Here is a 20207-nt window from a genome sequence, read left to right on the forward strand (position 1 = left end):
TGGAAACAAGAAATCCAGAAGCCTGTTTCCACGCGTGATCGTTCTCCTCTCCCATCTCCTTAGCCAGGAAAAACAAAGGAAAGCGAAGTCGGAGCCCCGTTTGGCGGCCCGAGGAGATGCCGCGTGGAAACGGCCCAAGCTGAGGGAAAAGGAAACTGGAGCTGCGCGTCCGACTGCGTCTCGGCCTCCGCGTCTTCTGTCCCCACCACATCGGCACGAAGCTGCTGGCCTTTAACTGCCGCCGCTGACGGCCGGCTGGGCTCAATAGGCTTGGTGCCGAGGAAGCTGTGAGCTGTGAGCTGTGAGCGAAGCACTTCCGACCTCGAACCAAAGATGCTAACGGCCCTCCCCCCTTCTTTTAACGAACTCTGTGGAATTTCACAGGAATTCTCCACTAATGGGTCAGGATTACACAAATCACTACTTAACTATAATGGCTTAAACTCACGACTCAGCTGAAAAGCGTGATGATGATTCGGAAATCATCTCTTTCTTCATTAATTAATCGTCCCTTTCCTCTTCCGTGGCCTTCCAGCTGCTATTCTCAGCTCAGCCTCCAATGCAATACTTCCATTAAACACAAGCAAACAAACCAATAATAACACTTAACCAACGGGCTGATAAAACAGCGGATAGGAAAAGTGGGCATTTCTGCAGACCAGACCACAGCCACACCTAAGGAACAAAAGTTACTCGTGTATATTTTTCCCCTGTCATTCTTCAAAAGGGGAACTCCCGAATCAGCTCGGTATTAAGTACCGAAATCTGCACCTGAGAGACAACGTGTGTGCTTTGCTTACACTGACTGAATTCAAGCATTGATGTTTCTTTTCTTTTTTTGCTGTTCCTCTCCTTACTGAAAGCAGAATTATTTTTCCTACCTACTGGGAAGACTCCCTGGCCGTTAGATAAAGAGACATCGTTATTTTAAGCATCGTGGCAATTTAATAACTTTATTTTAAATATACCGTAATAAGGTTTCCTGTTACTAGGGGCACTCTGTGCCACAGGAGTACTGCTGAACACATCCCACTTGCCAACCTCAAAGAGCTTTACAGCCATCATGAAAGCGTGTCTTCCTCATTGGCTTTGACAGTCAGTGACGATACGGAATTAAACAGCGCTCCCACGGTCATTTTTTGGTCTTGAAGGTCCCCAGGATTTTGGGCATGAACTTCCCCATCTTCTTGTCTTTGGCGTCCGCGTCGTACTCCTCCTCGCCCTGACTCGTATGTTCATCCTTTTTGCAGAAGACCTCAAACCTGCTGTACACCCTCTTTTCCTTCCGCATGTTCTCCATTTTTTTCAGCAGGGTATCTCTGTCCTCCGATGGCTGCCGCTGAAGATTTCGTTTCTGGCTCCCAAAGCTCTCCGATCTGTGGATGTTGCAGCTTTTCTCCTTCTCGGCTTTCCTTTCCAGGCTCAGAGTTGACTTAGAAAGGTCGGGATTGCTGGTGGATGGCAGCTGCTTGGCCAGTTCAGCTCTGTTCTTCTGGCTGTTAGCAGAGATTTGTTCCAGGATCACCTTGGTGTCATCACGGAGATTGCTGCTGTAGAGAATGTTGGCTGTGGATGAGGGAAATCTGCCCTGCGCCGGTTGGCTGCTTTTGGGAGGAAGCGGCGTCGCAAACTTGTGGTTTTTTTCTTCCTCCACCACCATTTCCTGACAGTCGCCTATGGAAGATCTTTTGAGAGCCACGGGCTGCTTGTCAGACTTGCCAACCTCCGAACTGGGTTCCTCCTCCAGTTTCTTTTCACCTTTTGGGTTCAGAAACTGCTTCAACCGTAGGGATCCTTTTCTCAAAAATTCCATTGTATTTTGTTCCTGTTTGGAACACTCTTCCTCGGACTTATTGAGGGAGCTGTCGGATCCTGGACCCTTAGACAGGTTTTCGATGACTGACGTGGTGCCCGTCCTCACCTGTGGCTTCTTCAGTTCTGCACTGACCAATTTTTCAGCGTCGTCCTTGAAGGTCACTCTCTCCTTCTTTTCTGGAAGAGCCAATTTCTGAGTATCTCCTACAAATATAAGACTCTCCTTTTCTGGCAGAGCGGGTTTATTCTCTATAGGGTAAAACCGAGACGATAATTTGTCCACTTTAGCGCCCAGGTGTGCTAAGGGGTCTTTACTCAGAGCATCGATGAGCTGGGGGCTTGACGAAGCCATTCCAAACGCTCTGTCAGTCTCTCCGTGCATCTTGTAGGTGCTGCAGGGGTCTTTGGACTCCAGTACTCTACTCTCCAGAATCTTATACTGCACGGATTTGGTACACTTCTTCTCGGCGCTCTGCGACTCCTCCTGGAGAAAGCTAGACACGGCTTTGGTGTGAGTGACTGCAGCTCGCTCGGCGTCTTTGCCCACAGCTTTGTATTTCTCTAGGAGCTCTGCCACTTTCGACGAGGTGGCTGTCTTTATAGTTTCATTGTCTTTTGTCAGTTCATTGGACACCTGCTCCTTATGGATCATCTGAACCTTCTCTATCGTCGTGTTAGGCTGATCTAACTTGGCAGCGTTGAAAATCAGAGAGGACCTGAGTCTTGAGCTCCTCTGGATCAAGGGATTTATTCTGGACCTAAAGGCGTCTTGTTTCATCATAGGTGTTTCTTCACCTCCTCTCTCAGGATCTGCAAATTCTTTGGCATTTTCAACCCCCAGTGACTTGCTATTAAAAGACACAGGGGATTTGAATGCTGGGATGAGGTCCGTGGGGTGCTTTGCGAGGGGATCCCCAAGAACATCGTTGTACGCTTCCGATTCCATGGGCATTGGGAGACCTTCTTCTGGTTCTGACTGGTATGCACTGAGGTATGAAGAAATCCTCCAGTTGCGTAAACCTGTTCTATTTTCCTGAGTGTTCTTGTCCTGATCTTGGTCCTCATCTTTGTCTTGCAGGAACAGGCGCTGTTCCAGGCTTTGCTTCTGCGTAGGAGAAGTCTGGCAAATAAACTTCTGTCCTATATTCTGCCGTCTTAGCATCATTCCCATTGGGCCATTGCCTGCAGGGTTCAGCTGATCAGAGCCATGTCTCACTTCCCTGGAAGAATTGGAAGGCACATAATCCAGCCTTAAGGGGAAACCCTCCTGTGGGAAACCGGATTCAAGTTCGGGGTATCTGGGTCCCTCTCCGTAGGGAAGGGGTCCTCCCTCTTCCAGTTCATTGAATCCGGGCCTACCGCCTCGTATTCTGTCAAAGAATCCCTGGGGTCTGCCAGAAAGGTGGGGGTGTTCAAACTGGTACTGGTAGAACTGATCCTTCTGAAAATGACTAGACTGGATTTTAAATTCGTCCATATTGTTCACGAACATCTGCCTGGCATACTGCTTAGAAGAAGCAAAATTTTCAAACGTTCCTTCTGCAAAACTGTGTCTCTTAAAAGCATCCAACTCCAGCTGCTTGGAACGGAGAAAACCCCTGACGGGGTCCATCTGAGCATTCTCCATCTCTACCTTCTTGTACATTCGCATGGCTGACCCCTCCACGGTGTGGCGTAACAAATCATCGCGCCGGAAGTTGGACAGGAAGTACCTGTCTGGATCAACTCGGTCCATAAAGGAGGGAAAAAGGTTGTCGTCCCTCTGGAACATGAGGGGCGCTTTTTTAGGAAAGAATGGCATGTTATTGCCAAAGGGAGTCATGGCAAATGGGTTCTCTGCCTTTGCCAAGACGTTGGCTGGAGGAACGAGAGGTTCTGACTGCGCGAACAAAATTCGGAACTCTTCATCGAAGCTGGCCACCAGCTCCCCCTGGAAGATGTGTGCAATGCTCCTGTGAATCTTCTCAAAAGACCACATGAAACTACAAAGAGAAGTAAAGATAGCGTCAGCACCAAATCACTCCGCTGCACTACTCCATGTTTCACCATTTGCTTGTCTGAAGAAATTCATCCTGATGTTCAGCACTGGCACAGGTTGCCCAAGGAGGCTGTGGATGCTCATCCCATCCCTGCAGGCAGCCGAGGCCAGGCTGGATGTGGCTCTGGGCAGCCTGGGCTGCTGGTTGGCGACCTGCACACAGCAGGGGTTGGAACTGATGAGCGCTGTGGGCCTTTGCAGCCCAGGCCATTCTAGGATTCTGATTCTAGGATTCTATGATTCTATGAGCATAGTATAGTCATTAATAAAGAAAGCATGGGAAATGGGTAATTCCATGCATCTAACTTGCACTTGAAACATAAACACATTCTCCTGGGTCTCTTTTAACTGCTCTGGTTTGGACTGGGTTGTTTGGGTAGAGTTGGTGACCCTTTTTTTGAGTTAGGTTTAACACTTCCTCGCTTGGAGCAGCTGAAGCTGCATTACCCAGCAAACAAAGTCTATTACTGGGTGACATCGGGCCATTAGCATCACTGGGCTTCTCACCTGTAGTTGCCACTCAGCACCACCATGCAGTCCACCAGGAGGAACTTCTCTTTCACGTGTCCTTTGAAAGACATCCCCGTGCGGCAGTAGTAGGTTGGGCCAGAAACTGTTCTCACCCTTAGGAACTGCAAAGCAGACAAGGCTGTTACTTCCCCTGCCTCTCTTTTTTCCCCTTACTCTCTTAACGTCCCTCCTGCCACCATTCTTCCACTCCAGCACTAGCTGTTCTGTCTGCATGCACAGGGGATAAGCAACCCTTTTTATCAGCGTGCCTTTGCCCCCAGGCCGATACTGTGCCAGGTCTCCTGGCTTCGCGTGTGCATTCCTCTGTTCTCTGGCCCCGGTTTCCCCTTTCTCAGGTTCTCACCGTAGGAACAGCCCAATGTGCCCCAGATTTACCCCTCTGAGGATGGGAATCGCGGGTCGGGTTGGTGTTTGGTTTGCTCACCTCCACGTAGTTCAGATTGACTCTGCATTTAGCAGCTGTATCAAGGAAAAGCTGAGAGTTCATTTCATCGAGCAAGATGTACACAGGGACTCTGCGAGCAGCAGTATCCAGCACTTCAAACAGCAGATCCACGTCAGTGAAAATGTCCATGACTATGGCTACCACCTAGGAAAAGAACACAGGGAAGTCTTCGGAGGCCTGTGCCTGCCTGTGGCCTCCCAGCTCGTGCTGCCCAGCACACAGCATTCCAAAGCTGCCCTGTTAAACTGACTCCATTTCAACTTCCTATTCGGTGGGCTCCAGAACTGGAAACAGATTTCCTGTCTGACGTCTGCATTGTGTACATGAGCTGCAAAGTGAGCGAGAATCCTCACTGCCGCTGATCATTCCCTTCCTCATTAATCCAGTGTTCACAGCAGGCATTTTTTGGTCACAGAACCGCGCTGGCAGGTATCACTGACCTGCCTGGCACCGCCCCTCACTCCCTCCAGCACATCTGTCATTTTCAAATACATTCCTGACCAATGTTGAGTCAGCCACTGCAGAGCCACCTCTAGATGCCGCCAGTCCCTTCTGAAGTAGCTTTTAATTGTAGCTTTGACAGCAGCCCCAGAAAACCAGGCACGTGAGTGTCAGCTGGGGATCTGGGGCTGCTTAATCTGAAGGGAAACCCCTCATCTCTCTCCATGGCTACCTGAAATGATCCCGCGGTTCAAAGCTCTGTAGGATTTCCCTGTCCTTCCCAGCTCTTACCAGCGTACAACAACACCTGGTGGGAAGGAATAAGGAAGACGGAGCGAAACTCATCTCAGTGTTACGCACTGAAAGGACACAATGGGCACACACTGAAATGCAGGACGTTCCACTTCGACAGAAGAAAAACCTCTTACTGTAAGGGTGACTAAAGATTAACAACAGGGTGCCCGGAAAGACAGCAGCCTCCACTCCTGGAGACACTGGAGGAAGTGTCCTCAGTAACCTCCTCTAATTGACTCTGGGCACCAAGGAGCCCAGCAGAGGACACGACGCGTCCCCTCACGCACCCGCAGCCTCCCCCTGCTCTCGGACTCCCTCACGTCTCACCTGCTGAGCAGCTCGAATCATCCTGCGAGCCTCTTCCTTGATGCTGGGGTTGTCGGGGGGCGGCGGCTGCACCAGGGTTGTTACTTCTGTTCCCCTGAACCCAAAGACCATGGGCCAGCCCAGGTCGAGCTCCGGGACGGCGAGGTCTGAGTTCATGGGCCAGTAGGTCCCGGAGGATCCGTCCACGTCGTTGTCCCCTGCCGTGTCTGTGTTACCTTCCTGATTGGCATACTGGGGTTTCTGCAGGTTCTGTAGGATGTGATCCACCTCTGAGTTGCAAAGGAAATCAGGGGCTGCCTCCTCTGCCAGAAAGCGTTCGTAACTCTCTTTGCCCTCTTCGGTGAGTATATCCAGAGCCAGGCGGTAGTACTCCTTGTAGTGCGGGGGAAGGTAGTTAGGGTCAAGCGGGTTGTCCCCCTGCGAGGAGCTTTGAGATCGGCGAGCCATGAGGGGAGGGAGAGCTGCAAGAAAAGAAGAGCCAACCATGAGAACGGCCAGAGTCACGGCAGCAGGTCCGCTTCAGTGACATCCGTCCTCACAAATGGTGAAAGCTGAGGGGTCACGACGGCAAAATCAGAAGAGAAGAGAATGTTGGGGAACCGCAGAACCATAGGATGGCTGGCGTCGGAAGGGAGCTCAGGGATCATCAGGTTCCAGCCCTGCTGCCACAGGCAGGATTGCCAACCACCAGATCAAATAGTAGCACAGGGTGCCCAGGGCCCCATCCAACCCCATCAACCCCATCCAACCCCATCAACCCCATCCAACCCCATCCAACCCCATCCAACCCCATCAACCCCATCCAACCCCATCCAACCCCATCCAACCCCATCAACCCCATCCAACCCCATCCAACCCCATTCAACCCCATCCAACCCCATCCAACCCCATCCAACCCCATCAACCCCATCCAACCCCATCCAACCCCATCCAACCTCATCCAACCCCATCCAACCCCATCCAACCGCATTCAACCCCATCCAACCCCATCCAACCCCATCAACTCCATCAACTCCATCCAACTCCATCCAACCCCATCCAACTCCATCCAACCACTGCCAACCCCATCCAACCCCATCAACCCCATCAACCCCATCAACCTCATCCAACCACTGCCAACCCAATCCAACCCCATCAACCCCATCCAACCCCATCCAACCCCATCAACCCCATTCAACCCGGCCTTGAACACCTCCAGGGATGGATGGGGCATCCACAGCCTCTGGGGAATCTGTTCCAGCACCTCAACACCTTCTCAGTGAAAAACTTCCCCAACACCCACCCTAAATCTTCCCTCCTTCAGCTTAAAACCATTCTCTCTTGTCCTATCACTATCTGCCCATGTATAAAGCTGTTTTTCCTCCTGTTTATGATCTCCCTCTACATACTGAAAGGCCACAGTGAGGTCACCCCGCAGCCTTCTCTTCTCCAGGCTGTACAGTCAATCACAGAATCACAGAATCACAGAATCACAGGGGTTGGAAGGGACCTCCAGAGATCATCCATCCAACCCCCCTGCCAACGCAGGTTCCCTACACCAGGTACGAGCCCATTTCCTTCGGCCTGTCTCCACGGTAGAGGTGCTCCAGCCCTCTGACCACCTTCGTGGCCCTCCTCTGGACCCTCTCCAAAACCTCCTTATCTTTCCTGCCTTGGGGATCGCAGACCTGGATGCAATCCTCCATCCGGGGCCTCAGGAGGGCAGAGCGGAGAGGCGCCATCACCCCCTTCGCTCTGCTGGCTGCTCTTCTTCTGATGCAGCCTGGGATATTATCGACCTTCCAGACGCACACAACGCTGGCTCACTTCTTCATCTGCCAGGACCTCCCAGTCCCTCTCAGCAGGACTATCTCAAGGAGTCCTTCTTCCAATCTGTATCCATATCTGGGATTACCAGAAAGTTTGTTCATAATTAATGCTCACCTTTAAGCAGGCAAAGGTGGTAATCACTGGAGGAATTTAATGCGGTTCAATATTTGGGGGCAAAATCAGAAACAGATCAATGAGGGCATCGCGGTGATGAACAAAAACGATGCGTGGGCCTCTGGGCCAGAGATTGCTCATAGCTAAGCTAAGATTTGTCTTTTATTTTAATCTTCTTATTTCTTTCTCTGAAAAAAACTGTGCTGCTGGTTATTATCAGAATGCCACTGAAGCTCATTTCCAAATGCAAAATAATAATAATAAAAAAATTACAGTGCATAATAGAGTAGGCTGAGCAAACGCACACGCAGGTCTACAAATGCCCCCCCTGAATCCTTAGAAACTGTGTTTTAACGTCGCTCAGTGTGTGAAGAGAAGCAAGGCCATAAGTGGAATGCAGGCAAGTCTCAGGGCACCGTGTCGCTGCGTCCTCATGAGAGCCGTGAAGAAACAGAAACAAGGGGCACGACTCTTCTTCAGCCTGCTGGAGTTAAGGCTGGGAAAGCTGAGCTGATTAATTTGGGGCCTTACAGTGAGGTGCCTGCAGGGAAGCTGTTGCTTGAGACTCGAGACAAACCTGATTTTCAGCAGATTTTGAAAGAAAAGTTGATGGTGGCAGAGAAGCAACTCACAGAATGGGATCTCACTGATCTGAAGAGAGCTCCAAAGCTCTCTGGCTTCCTACCCTGCACTACAATGCTTCCATCACTGACATCCGCAGAGCCTTCCTCGTCGATAGAGAAGAAGAGCACGGCCGTCCCTGATGCTCGAGTCAAGCTGCCTCCATAGGGATGCTGAGCACAAAGGGCGGAAGGAGCTCCTTTCTCAATAGCATGCAACACAGAAATGATCGCCTGGTTGTGGGGGGAAGAAAAAGGCTTCAGGACCGTTCTGCAAATTGGTGAGCACTAAATAGCACCGAATGCCTCCCTTTTGGTGTGCTCAAGTCTCCTCTGCACTGCTCTTAGCCACGCTGGAAGGGTCTCCACCCCCCCTTCAAGGAAATGCTCTCGGGGTTCAATGCTTTCTCGGACTGAAGGCCCTTCCTGGATTCACGGACCGCCTGAAGCAGCCCACAGCACCAAAGCAATGAAATCGCAAACAGCATCATCCTCATTTTTCCTCTCTTCTTCGACCTCCCCCACTTTAGTGGTACAGAATCCTCAGTCCCCCCGTCCCGCTGGAAGGCCACGCAGGCTCCGCGCCCCGTGCAGCTCCACGGCTTCACAGGCATCCCGGGGCTGTGCTGGAGCCCACGCCGTTCTGCATATTCAGACCCAGCATAAAGGGGGACAGTCGTGCAGGCGAAATGCCTGGTAATGCTAGGGGCAGGGAGCTGAGCAGGAACTGCGAAAACAGAGAAGGCAGAGAAAACAGAGGAACCTCACGGTACTGACTTGGCAATGAAAAAGGCAAGGAGAATTAAACGCTGATAAAGTGATCGAGTACCTTAATTCTGTACTATATCAATTAATGTTTCAGTGCTGCCATAAACCAAGAAGGCACAAAATGGATATTAAAAGGAGAAATGCCAGCTAATCTGAAACTTCCCTTATTAAAGAATACGGGTTTAGAGGGAACTTAAAACCCGGACATGTTGCAAGTGTGAAAGTCTCGTCCTCACATCTGAAAAGGCTATCATGAATGCCAAGTACAAATCTTTAGCCTACAGAAGACGTCTACACAACATGAGCAGGACAGAGGGTGTTTTCTCCTCCAATACAAGAACTGAAGGGCTTTCAAATGAAACGAGCAGGCAGTGGCTTCAGACTGGGCATCAAGAAAGCTTCCTCGACTGCTCCTGCTGCGCAGAATGCCTTCCCAGAGGATGCTTTAGCTACTGATACGTTGCAAGCGTTCAGAAAGCAAATGGGCATCTCCACAGATGGAAAGAAAATCCTCTGAAGACCGTTAAAGGTCTCGCTGTGGACCACAAGAGATCCCTGGGGAAGTACTGCCACTCTTCCCTATGCATCCCTGCTTGCCTCGGCGAGGAAACACCAAATTGGTACCACGGAATCACAGAATGGCCTGGATTGAAAAGGACCACAACAATCTCCAGCCTCTGACCATCAGTCTGATGGGAGGCATCGCTTCTCGTCTGATTTTGGCTCTTCTGTCACTTCCAGCGTCGCTGCATCCCAGGATGAAGAACTGTTTTCACTTCAGCACAGCACCCGGCCGTACCGGAATGACGAATGGATCTGCCTAAACCTCTGAGTCTCATCCCACAGCACTGATACTTCACCAGGATTTACAGTTCCCGATTGCTGACAAAGGCCAACTATCTCTGAGTCAAGAACTAATTAATGAATAAAGTAGTTTCAGACAGGTCTTTTCCAAACTAAATTCCCACTAATGACTAAAGCGTAGGGTGAAAAAGCAGCCGGATTCATCCCCACGCACATCCCGAGCCGCTGCTGTTAGCAATCCTGCCTCTCATAAACTGTGGGTGTGCGAGCTGGCACTTCCACAACGAGGTCAGCCTCACCGCTGAGCCACGCGCCTCACAGCAGCTCAGGCCGACGAGCACTGCTGGACACGGCCTGGACGCCCGCGCAGGGGAAACGGGCGCGGGGCAGGGAACAAACGTCCGGTGGGGACGAACGCCGCCGGCGGCACGGCTTGGCTGTGAGTGCGGTTTCAGCGCTGGTGCTGCAGCGGCCGAAGTGGCGGCGGGGGCTGAGGAGGCGGCAGCGGCAGCAGGAGACGCAGCGCTGCCTGGGTGAGGGATGTCAGCCGAACGGCCGCGGCCTGGGCAGGGGAGAGAGTGCAGACAGCGGGACACGAGGAGACGCTCTCCTCCCCGAGCGCAGCCCTGCGGAGAAGGGCTGGGGGTCCTGGTGGACGAGGAGCTGGACCTGAGCCGGCAGCGAGCGCCTGCAGCCCGGAAGGCCGGCTGTGCTCCGCACTGCATTAAAAACGGGGCGGCTGCAGGGACAGGGAGGGGATCGTCAGGCGTCTGTCCTCCCCTGCTCGGTTCTTGTGAGGCCCCTCTACAGGGATCCTTGGGGTCCTTCCAACCCGGGCCATTCTGTGATTCTGTTGTGGATGCTCATCCCATCCCTGCAGGCAGCCGAGGCCAGGCTGGATGTGGCTCTGGGCAGCCTGGGCTGCTGGCTGGCGACCTGCACACAGCAGGGGGTGGAACTGATGAGCGCTGCGGGCCTTGGCAGCCCAGGCCATTCTATGAGGGAAACTGCCTGCTTTCTCAAAGTGTCTATATAAATAAAGATTTGCTGGGCCCTGTATCTCCGGTGGGCACCAAGAAGTGCCCGAGGAGGCAGCTGTGAGCAGGAGGGACAGGCAGCGCTTCGTCAGAACCCTTCCCCGCTATCTAACAGCCCGCGGCTGGAAAGGTGGGGCAGGAAATAACGGGGGGCTGTGTTTGCGACAGAGGGAGCCGCTGAAGACACCGCAGGCTTTCTGGTTGTCAGCACGGACCAGCAAGAGGTGGACAACTGAAGAAGTGCATTTCTGAGAAAGCAAAATCGTATTCATGTCTTTCTTTAAGTCTTTGGCGTACGGCAAACACAGAGCGGGAGGAATTCCTGTGGGACTGAACACAGAGATCGCAGCTGAGGTGGGACGGCAGCCCCGGGGGGTTTGGAAGGAGGCCGATGAGACAAACAGGGACGGACATCTGCACCCAGTTGTGCTGCCACAGCAAAAACAGCCTTCAGGAGGGCGTTGGCCGCACATACGTGTTGGAAGCCGTCATTTCTCTGCGTGCGCTCTAAGGAGTGCCAGCCCAGGCCGGGAAAGCCACGGGGCGTCTGCTGGGCTCTGCGGGCTGCGCCCAGGGTGCGGTGCGGCCGCAGGCGGGCGGGGAGCAGCTTTGTCAGCACAGCCCGGACGCCGTCGGCCCTCCCGCCGCTCAGCGCACGGCAGCACCCGCAGCACCCGCCTGGCGGCGGGGCAGCAGCGCGGATCGGTGCCGACCTGGGCTCGGAGCCGCGGGGCCGAGGCGGGCGGGGAGGAGGGGAGGCGGTTCCCCACATCACCTTTACCTGTGGAGCAGAGCCAGAGGGCTGCGGCAAACACCCGAACTGGATCGCACCGAACTCCGCTCCTGCGGCCGAGTGACCGGGCTGCAAAATCTGCGCCGTCGCCCTGCTGGGCTCACGGGGGGAGAGGTGGGGAGGGAGACGCCGTGTCCTCTTCCAGGCAGCTCCTTCTTGGAAGGCGGCGCTGAGGAAGCACCATCAGACCCTGCGTGCGGAGCAGCTGCCGGCTGCTGAGCCCGCCATTCCCGCGCCCGCCTGCCGAGGCTCTGCCATTCAGCTCCTCGCGTCCTTCGGGTGCTGCTGTCTTCGCAACAGACGCACAAACCTGAGAACTGTGGGGAAAAAAACACAACCGAAGTTATGGATCCGCTGCTGTAAACCTCAGTGCTGCAGAGCTGCCATGACAGGACAGTCCCGAACGAGTGGGTACCACGAAGCAGGAGCAGCGGCGTCCGACCGTCGTGCTGCTCCCAAGGAGAGGCAGAACGCTGTAAAAATGAGCTCTTTTCCCTCCAGAAGTCGTCAGATTACCCGGAATGGAAGTGTGAGGAAATCCCAAAGTCAGCACGCTTCTGGGATGCTTCCCCAGTCCCCTCCTTGCAAATCAATCCCACAGCGGTGCGGCTGCTTGGAAGCAGGTGACACAAACCCCAAGTAGGACTTTTCTTAGATATTCTGCAGCTCTTAGGAAAAAACAAATGGGATTCTGCAGAGCGAAAGCAGTAGGGCAGCTCTTGGGAGCTACCTGGAAGGCATTCAGTAAGCTGGGGTCCTACTGCACAGGCATTTCAACTGCTGGTATACGAGAAATGGAACAACTGTCTGCACCTCGTGTTGTGCGGGATGGAAAACAGGCTGATACAGACTGAGAGTGTATCACAGAACCCCAGCACGGCCTGGGCTGCAAACAGCACAGCGCTCATCAGTCCCAACCCCTGCTGTGTGCAGGTCGCCAACCTGCAGCCCAGGTGCCCAGAGCCACATCCAGCCTGGCCTCGGATGCCTGCAGGGATGGGATGAGCATCCACAGCCTCCTTGGGCAACCTGTGCCAGTGGGTAAAGCCTGTAGTCCTCAATCAGAGTATTATTATTACATTCACTCACTCGAGCTTTTTCTGCTCATACACAGAAACTTCAACCCTCTCCAATTTCCACTGGGCCCAGAGGCTGTGGTAATCCTTCCTTATATACACAACCAGTTGCTCTTGAGGCTGTTGATAGGAGAAAGGGAATGGCTTTAAAGTGAGCCAGGGGAGGTTTGGGTTGGATGTGAGGAGGCAGTTTTTCATGCAGAGGGTGGTGAGGCAGTGGCACAGGTTGCCCAAGGAGGCTGTGGATGCTCATCCCATCCCTGCAGGCATCCGAGGCCAGGCTGGATGTGGCTCTGGGCAGCCTGGGCAGCTGGTTGGCAACCTGCACACAGCAGGGGTTGGAACTGATGAGCGCTGTGGGCCTTTGCAGCCCAGGCCGTGCTGGGGTTCTGTGACTCCATGACCATCATTTTATCACTGCGTCAAACACATTGGCAGCCGACTGCCCAGGCCTGAAGGATGCTCTGCAGGCAGGGATTTGTTCCTGCAGGGATAATGCCATGATATTCCGTACAACAACCTTCTTTAACGCTACTGGAGTAGAATCACAGAGTCCTAGAATGGCCTGGGTTGAAAGGGACCACAGGGCTCCTCTGCGTGCTGTGCGCAGGGTCGCCAGCCAGCAGACCAGCGGCTCCTAGTAGCAGTGAGCTTGGAGTGCTTTCGTGTTAGCAGCTGTTAGCACTTCTGTGGCTGGAAAAGAAGTGTGGTGTGAGGTGAGGTGATGTGCTCCGTGTGCTTCCTGCATGCTGCAGGATTGGCTGCCACTCATTGATTTCCCAACCAGCAGCAACACAGGGGCTTGCACGAAGAACGCTGCTTTGTCTCCATGCGCACAATCAATACTGCCTACTTGCCCCGAACCATTTGTAGGGGCTAAAAAGCCCGAGTAGCTTCTGTGAGGAAATGCCCCAGGAACGCACAGCACCCCAATAAACATCCTCCAGCTTCTCAAGCTGCTATTCCACCCAGGGCACATCCCAGCTCTGCACGGCGAAAGATGCACAGAACGAGCAGCGCGCTTTCCAAGCACCTTCCCGTCAACGCCAGCAGCAGAGAAGCCAGCTGCAGCGGCAGATATGACCCTGCTTCGCATACCGTCAAGGTAAACGTGAGCTGATCGCCGGGCGCATCCTGCAGAAGCGGCTGGGTGCCCCCTGCGCAGAGCCTGCTACGCGTGCTAACGCGCTGCGGTGCAGCAGAACCAGCTTTTGGATTCCATCAGCTCTGCAGGCACCCCCTGCTCTGCCCGCCTTGCAGATTCCCCTCAGCTCCTACTGCTTTCAGTTCATGCACTACTGGGTTTTACCTCCGCTGGGACCAGCCACACGAAACCTGCAGAGCTCTGCGATACCGCTTCAAACTTGGTGTTGTTAATTAAGCTGCTCCCGGCCGTGCCTCCTGGTAAGAGCCGAAGGAGCCAGCATTTGATGACTAATTCCTTGCAAATGAGACCAAAATGGTAACATGCTAATACTGGCTTTTCACAACGAGGCTCCCAAGATACTCCTATTTATTTTTTACTACTATCTCTTTATAAGAAAGGATACGAAGATACTTGGAAGCTGGAGATGGGACTGGAAGCCAGGTGCTGCGCGGAGGAGCTCGGCCTGCACAGCCTGCAGAAAGGACGGCTGAGAGGCGACCTCACTGCTCCCTGCACCGACCTGAGCAGCAGAAATGGAGAGGGGGGTCTTGGCCCCTTCTCCTCTCTGTGTCCCTGTGGACTGCAGGGCAGCTGGACACCATGGCCTTCCAAGGCCCCCTAAGGATTCTATGATTCGATGACAAGCAGCTCCTCATTCCCGATGAAACCTGTGCAGCTGTCGGGTAGGAGTTCCAGAAGGACCAAAATGAAGGAAATGTTCGGCAGAAGTAAAAGCAGGGGAGATGGACAAACCCACGGGACCCTGCCTGAACCCACTGGCAAAGGCTCTCCTTCAGTTTCGATGCAAATGTTTGCTTTTATGCCTTTGTTCTTTGGATGAGAATGTACCGAATCCCTTCCCAGGTTTCCTGAACCCAGAGTGACAAAGACGATGACAGACGTCATTTATTGGCATTCTTGCACGATGGCTGGAAGAAGATCAATCCTAGAAGGTTATGGTAGTACTGATAAAAGAGGAACTCCGTGAGGGGTTGCCGTATTGCTTAAACTTCTCCTGCAAATCTCTTCCTACCGCTTCACGCAGCCCCCCCAAAAAACCAGCCAACCAACCAACCAAACAGCCCAGCAACACAGACACCGTCTTTTTGAAAACCTGATCCACTGTCACTGATGAGGAAATTAAGTCACAAACTAAAAGCAATACACCAAGTTTGTGTACAGAAAGGACTGGAACCCCTGGAGCGGGTCCAGAGGAGGCACTGAGATGCTCAGAGGGCTGGAGCAGCTCTGCTGTGAGGAAAGGCTGAGGGAACTGGGCTGGTTCAGCTGGGAAAAGAGAAGAGAAGAGAAGAGAAGAGAAGAGAAGAGAAGAGAAGAGAAGAGAAGAGAAGAGAAGAGAAGAGAAGAGAAGAGAAGAGAAGAGAAGAGAAGAGAAGAGAAGAGAAGAGAAGAGAAGAGAAGAGAAGAGAAGAGAAGAGAAGAGAAGAGAAGAGAAGAGAAGAGAAGAGAAGAGAAGAGAAGAGAAGAGAAGAGAAGAGAAGAGAAGCTGCAGGGAGACCTGATTGTGGCCTTCAGTGCTTGGAGGGAGCGGATAAACAGGAGGGGAACGGCTGTTTGTGAGGGTGGGTGGTGACAGGACAAGGGGAATGGCTTTAAAGTGAGCCAGGGGAGGTTTGGGTTGGATGTGAGGAGGCAGTTTTTCATGCAGAGGGTGGTGAGGCAGTGGCACAGGTTGCCCAAGGAGGCTGTGGATGCTCATCCCATCCCTGCAGGCATCCGAGGCCAGGCTGGATGTGGCTCTGGGCAGCCTGGGCTGCTGGTTGGCGACCTGCACACAGCAGGGGTTGGAACTGATGAGCGCTGTGGGCCTTTGCGACCCAGGCCGTGCTGGGATTCTACGATGATTCTATGATTATGGCACCCTATGGATCCCTACGGCACTCTATGGATCCTTATGGCACTCTATGGATCCTTATGGCACCCTATGGATCCCTACGGCACCCTGTGGATCCCTATGGCACCCTGTGGATCCTTATTGCACCCTAGGGATCCTTATTGCACCCTGTAGATCCTTAGGGCACCCTGTGGATCCCTACTGCACCCTATGGATTCTTATGGCACCCTATGGATCCTTAGGGCACCCTATGGATCCCTATGGCACCCTGTGGACCCCTATGGCACCCTAGGGATCCTTACTGCACCCTGTAGATCCTTATTGCACCCTGTAGATCCTTATTGCACCTGTAGATCCTTAGGGCACCCTATGGATCCCTATTGCACCCTATGGATTCTTATGGCACCCTATGGATCCTTAGGGCACCCTATGGATGAGCACTGTGGTCCTTTTCAGCCCAGGCCATGCTGGGATTCTGTTCTATGGTTCAGGAACCAAAGCACATGCACTGCAATCATTCAGCTCCTCCAGCTTCTGCAGCTTCAGCAGCCATGTGAGAAAGGATCCCTCACCAGGAGCTGCCGACCAGCCCTCCATCCAGCCCTGCGCCACGCTCTGAAGGAAGGTCCTCACAGCAACGCGATAGAAGCTGCAGGGAAATAGCAGAGGGGGGCTGGGCAGATGAAGCACACAGGAATGCTGCCCCTCCACTGCACAAAAGCAAAGGCCCCGTTTTATCCTGCCAATATGACCTGCAGCTGTTTGGAACTCGATGTTACAAGCAGGAACAGCAGAACGGGACCCGAGAATTTCTTTCAGGCCATGAAGCATCTGGTCAGTAGCACTCAGGAACCTGCTCTGCAGCCCCTGCTCCTTCAGAGATCCCCAGGCAGAGACAGCAGGAGGTAAGGGGAACGACCCCAACCTCTTCTGAGCCCTTCATGTCTGATAAAGCGACGTAGATAAGGGCAAACAAACGACAAGGGGAGCAATCCAGGCACGTGCACACGTCGGTGCCACCTGAGGTGCCCACAGGCACTTCTCCTGCCTTCCAGCTGCTGGTGACAAAGGCTGAGTCTCTCACGGGGCTTTGTGCCACAGCTGCCGCACTTCAGATGCCGCGGGGCAGCTGCACAAGTCAGGAAGGACTGCGCACGGTGAGAGCCACCCAGTCGCTGAAGTTCAGCTCACTGCTCACTGATCCCCGCAGGTTTCGAGATGCAGCCTCCTTCCCCTATCTGTGAAATGGATCCTTAATTAGCACGTGCATAAGCTGCACGTCCTCTGCATCAGTTTACAAAGGACCCAGGGTGCTCCCTGTGGGCGCCTTTATCGCTGTCGGCTTTCCCAAAAACCGAGCATCCAACAGCTTGATCAGCGCTCCTCTTCTATGATCAGAACACTGAATAGAAGGAAACATCGCTGACGCTGTGGGGAATCTGTTCCATACAAACCTATCTAACCTCCATAAACTTCTTAGTAGCGTAAAGCGCGCACTTCCACTCTGCAGGGTCTGCTGCACGGCAGCACCAGGGCTTCCTCTCACCAAAGAGGCAGCAAGGGGAGTTGATAGGACGTTATCTCACACAGCACCGCAGACCCGGCTTAGCACTGACCGCTGCCTGCCAGCCGCTGAACACCTGCCCCGAACGCCGCGTTTCCCTCTCGTCCTTCCCGCGGCTGTGGCTGCCAAGGAAGGTGGGAAGCCCGACGTACAGCTCTGCGGCTGTGCCTCGAGGAAACGCGCCGAGCGCTTCAGAGCCGCCGCGATACCAGCAGCCCATCGCCCCCGCCCCGGCCCCTGGGGAGCAGCGGGCAGCGCTGACTGCTGGAAGCCGGCGGAGCGGCGGGCAGAGCACAGACGGGCAGAGGGCAAAAAGGAGCCCGGCAGCCCGTCATCCGGCACCGCCCGGCGCCCACGGGCACCTCCCGGTCACTGCGTGTCGATACAGGTGTTAAATGCGGTGTGTCTGGCGATGAGCCCCACCTGCTCAGCAGCCTCCTTCGGCCATCGTTCACCTTTCCTCGGTCACGCCGAACCCCGTGGCACAGTCAAGTTAATCTGCACCTTCCAATCTCAGCTGTCTCGTGCCCCCGTCAGCCAAGCAGGACGATGACCAGCGCCGCGTCTCTGTTCCACTGCAGCGTGCATCACTTTGAGCTGTGTCCATGCTGAACCCAACGCATCTTCTGTTGTTCATTGCCTCTGGACACTGCTTGTGGCTTTTTGGGACGAATTCCTTGGACTTCCTCTCAAAATGCCATTTGCCTCTGCATCGCTATAGCAGAAGAAGGAGAAGTGCCCCAATCGTGCCTTTATCTTATGCTGCACATCACAGCAAAGCAGCCCCGTGTCCAATTCTAACCTCCATTCTGCATTTTGGTACGTTGTTCTCCACCCTAACATACATCCCATCAGATTGCCACGTTGCATTTACTGATATTCGCCACTTCCTACAGCTTTATGCTACCACTGGGATTCAGCAGGACTGCTTAATGACGACCCGACCATTTCAGCATCCCCTGAGCAGCGCCAGGCGCAGACCCCACTGCTGGGACGTCTGCTGTCAGAGAGCATCAACGCTTCTCTTTAATGATGGACAGCAGCACAACAGAAAACCTATTCACGTAACACAGGATTTCTGACCATACTTCAGAAAGCAGCAGTTTAGGTTACCTGGGAAAGTCTGGCCTTACTATAATGAATACATTCACTCTATCGCCAACCAAGACTGTTTATAATCCCAAAGGACATTTCACTGCAGGAATAACCCTGCACCAGCAGCACTGCCTTCATTGCTTTAGTCTGGCTTTTCAGCCGGGCCGGTGAGGTTCTGTTCTGGAGTTACCTGCATTTCTCTCTGGATTTAATAATTCCAGTATTTATTATCATTTATATGGGAACAGGTTGCCCAAGGAGGCTGTGATGCCCCAGCCCTGCAGGCATCCGAGGCCAGGCTGGATGTGGCTCTGGGCAGCCTGGGCTGCTGGTTGGCGACCTGCACACAGCAGGGGTTGGAACTGATGAGCGCTGTGCTCCTTTGCAGCCCAGGCCGTGCTGGGATGATTCTATGATGATTCTATGATGATGGCTCCCTATGGATCCCTATGGCACCCTGTGGGTTCTTATGGCAAACTATGGATTTATGTGGCTCCCTATGGGTTCTTATGGCACCCTATGGATCCCTGTGGCTCCCTATGGGTCCCTATGGCACCCTATGGATCCCTGTGGCTCCCTACGTGTTCTCTGGGCAGCCTGGGCTGCTGGTTGGTGACCTGCACACAGCAGGTTGGGACTCAGTGATCACTGTGGTCCTTTTCAACCCAGGCCATTCTGTGACCCTGTGATTATTTTCGGAAATCTTTGTGACAGGTCTCATCAACGGCCTTCTGAAAGCAACCCGCTCCTACACGGGGGAACGATTCCAGCACAGCTGGTAGCCGGCAGAGTACCGACTGCTCCCACCATGAGAGCGAAGCCGGCTGTGCCCGCAGGAATCTCAGGGCAGCGCAGCGGTGAAAGGCAACCAGCCCTGCAATGGGGGAAGCGCAGCGCCCTGCCCTCCCCACGCTGTCTGCACACAGGCAGCCCCGCGGTCACCCCTCACCACGCACTGCGTTTGAAACAGCACACGTCAAGCCATTTTCTCTCGTTAAACTGCCATGACGACTCTTCCTCACACAAACGACGTTGATTTAGGTCACAACCCTCCGTAACGATGACAGGTTTCCCGATCCCATCCATGCGGAACTGCACTCGGCACTCTGAAGCTCTTCACTTTCCAGCCCTCCCTAAGAGTCCCCAGGCGTCCCGTGGCCGATGCTCACCGTGCCTGAGCCCTGCCTGAGCCCTGCCTTTACTGTCTGCCTCTGGCACGGAGAACAGAACATGAATCCTCTGCCTGGGATCACATCAAATATGCTGGTAGTCCAGAGTCCCGCTTCCAAAAGGATCAGGGAGTCCTGCAGAATCTGGGAAACGTTCAGAGACAGGGCGAGCACTTTTATGCTTCGCCAGCTTCCCTAACTCCATTTGAGCTCCTAAGGCACACCGACGTCCCGAGCCAGGAGAGCTTCAATGACTTCAAAGCACTTTGCTATCATAAACTCACAACATTTCCCCAGATCCACCTATAACTTCAGTATCCACAGCAGCCAGAGGCAGAAGTTCTACAGCCCAGCTACAAACAGCAGCCTCCTTCTCTTGGGAACCTGCCGGCCGTTTGTTTTGCTCTGGACAGGAAAATCAGTGCCTGTAGAACCTCACTGTGCCACACTGACCGCAGACATCAG

The 20207-nt window shown here is 53.6% G+C and overlaps 1 protein-coding gene across 4 annotated transcripts in view; it reads right to left on the minus strand.

Annotated features, from left to right (window-relative positions):
* Positions 1 to 922: 922 nt before the first annotated feature.
* SACK1H (scaffolding CK1 anchoring protein H) overlaps positions 923 to 20207 on the minus strand; it is a 29421-nt gene continuing 10136 nt past the window's right edge. For 2 of the 4 annotated variants that reach the window (XM_085214661.1, XM_085214664.1), the window contains exons 2-6: positions 11825 to 12153; positions 5892 to 6352; positions 4809 to 4973; positions 4361 to 4485; positions 923 to 3797 (exon numbers count right to left, since the gene is read on the minus strand). In XM_085214661.1, coding sequence (XP_085070787.1) covers positions 1133 to 3797; positions 4361 to 4485; positions 4809 to 4973; positions 5892 to 6338 — 3402 coding nt within the window. In that variant the 5' untranslated portion in view covers positions 6339 to 6352; positions 11825 to 12153 and the 3' untranslated portion in view covers positions 923 to 1132. Of the gene's footprint in view, positions 3798 to 4360; positions 4486 to 4808; positions 4974 to 5891; positions 6353 to 11824; positions 12154 to 17901; positions 18194 to 20207 lie in introns of all 4 variants that reach the window. The other 2 variants (XM_085214663.1, XM_085214665.1) reach the window with 2 other exon arrangements.

This window comes from Meleagris gallopavo, chromosome 32, assembly GCF_905368555.1.
Source record: "Meleagris gallopavo chromosome 32, MGAL_WU_HG_1.1, whole genome shotgun sequence".
Taxonomy (NCBI): domain Eukaryota; kingdom Metazoa; phylum Chordata; class Aves; order Galliformes; family Phasianidae; genus Meleagris; species Meleagris gallopavo.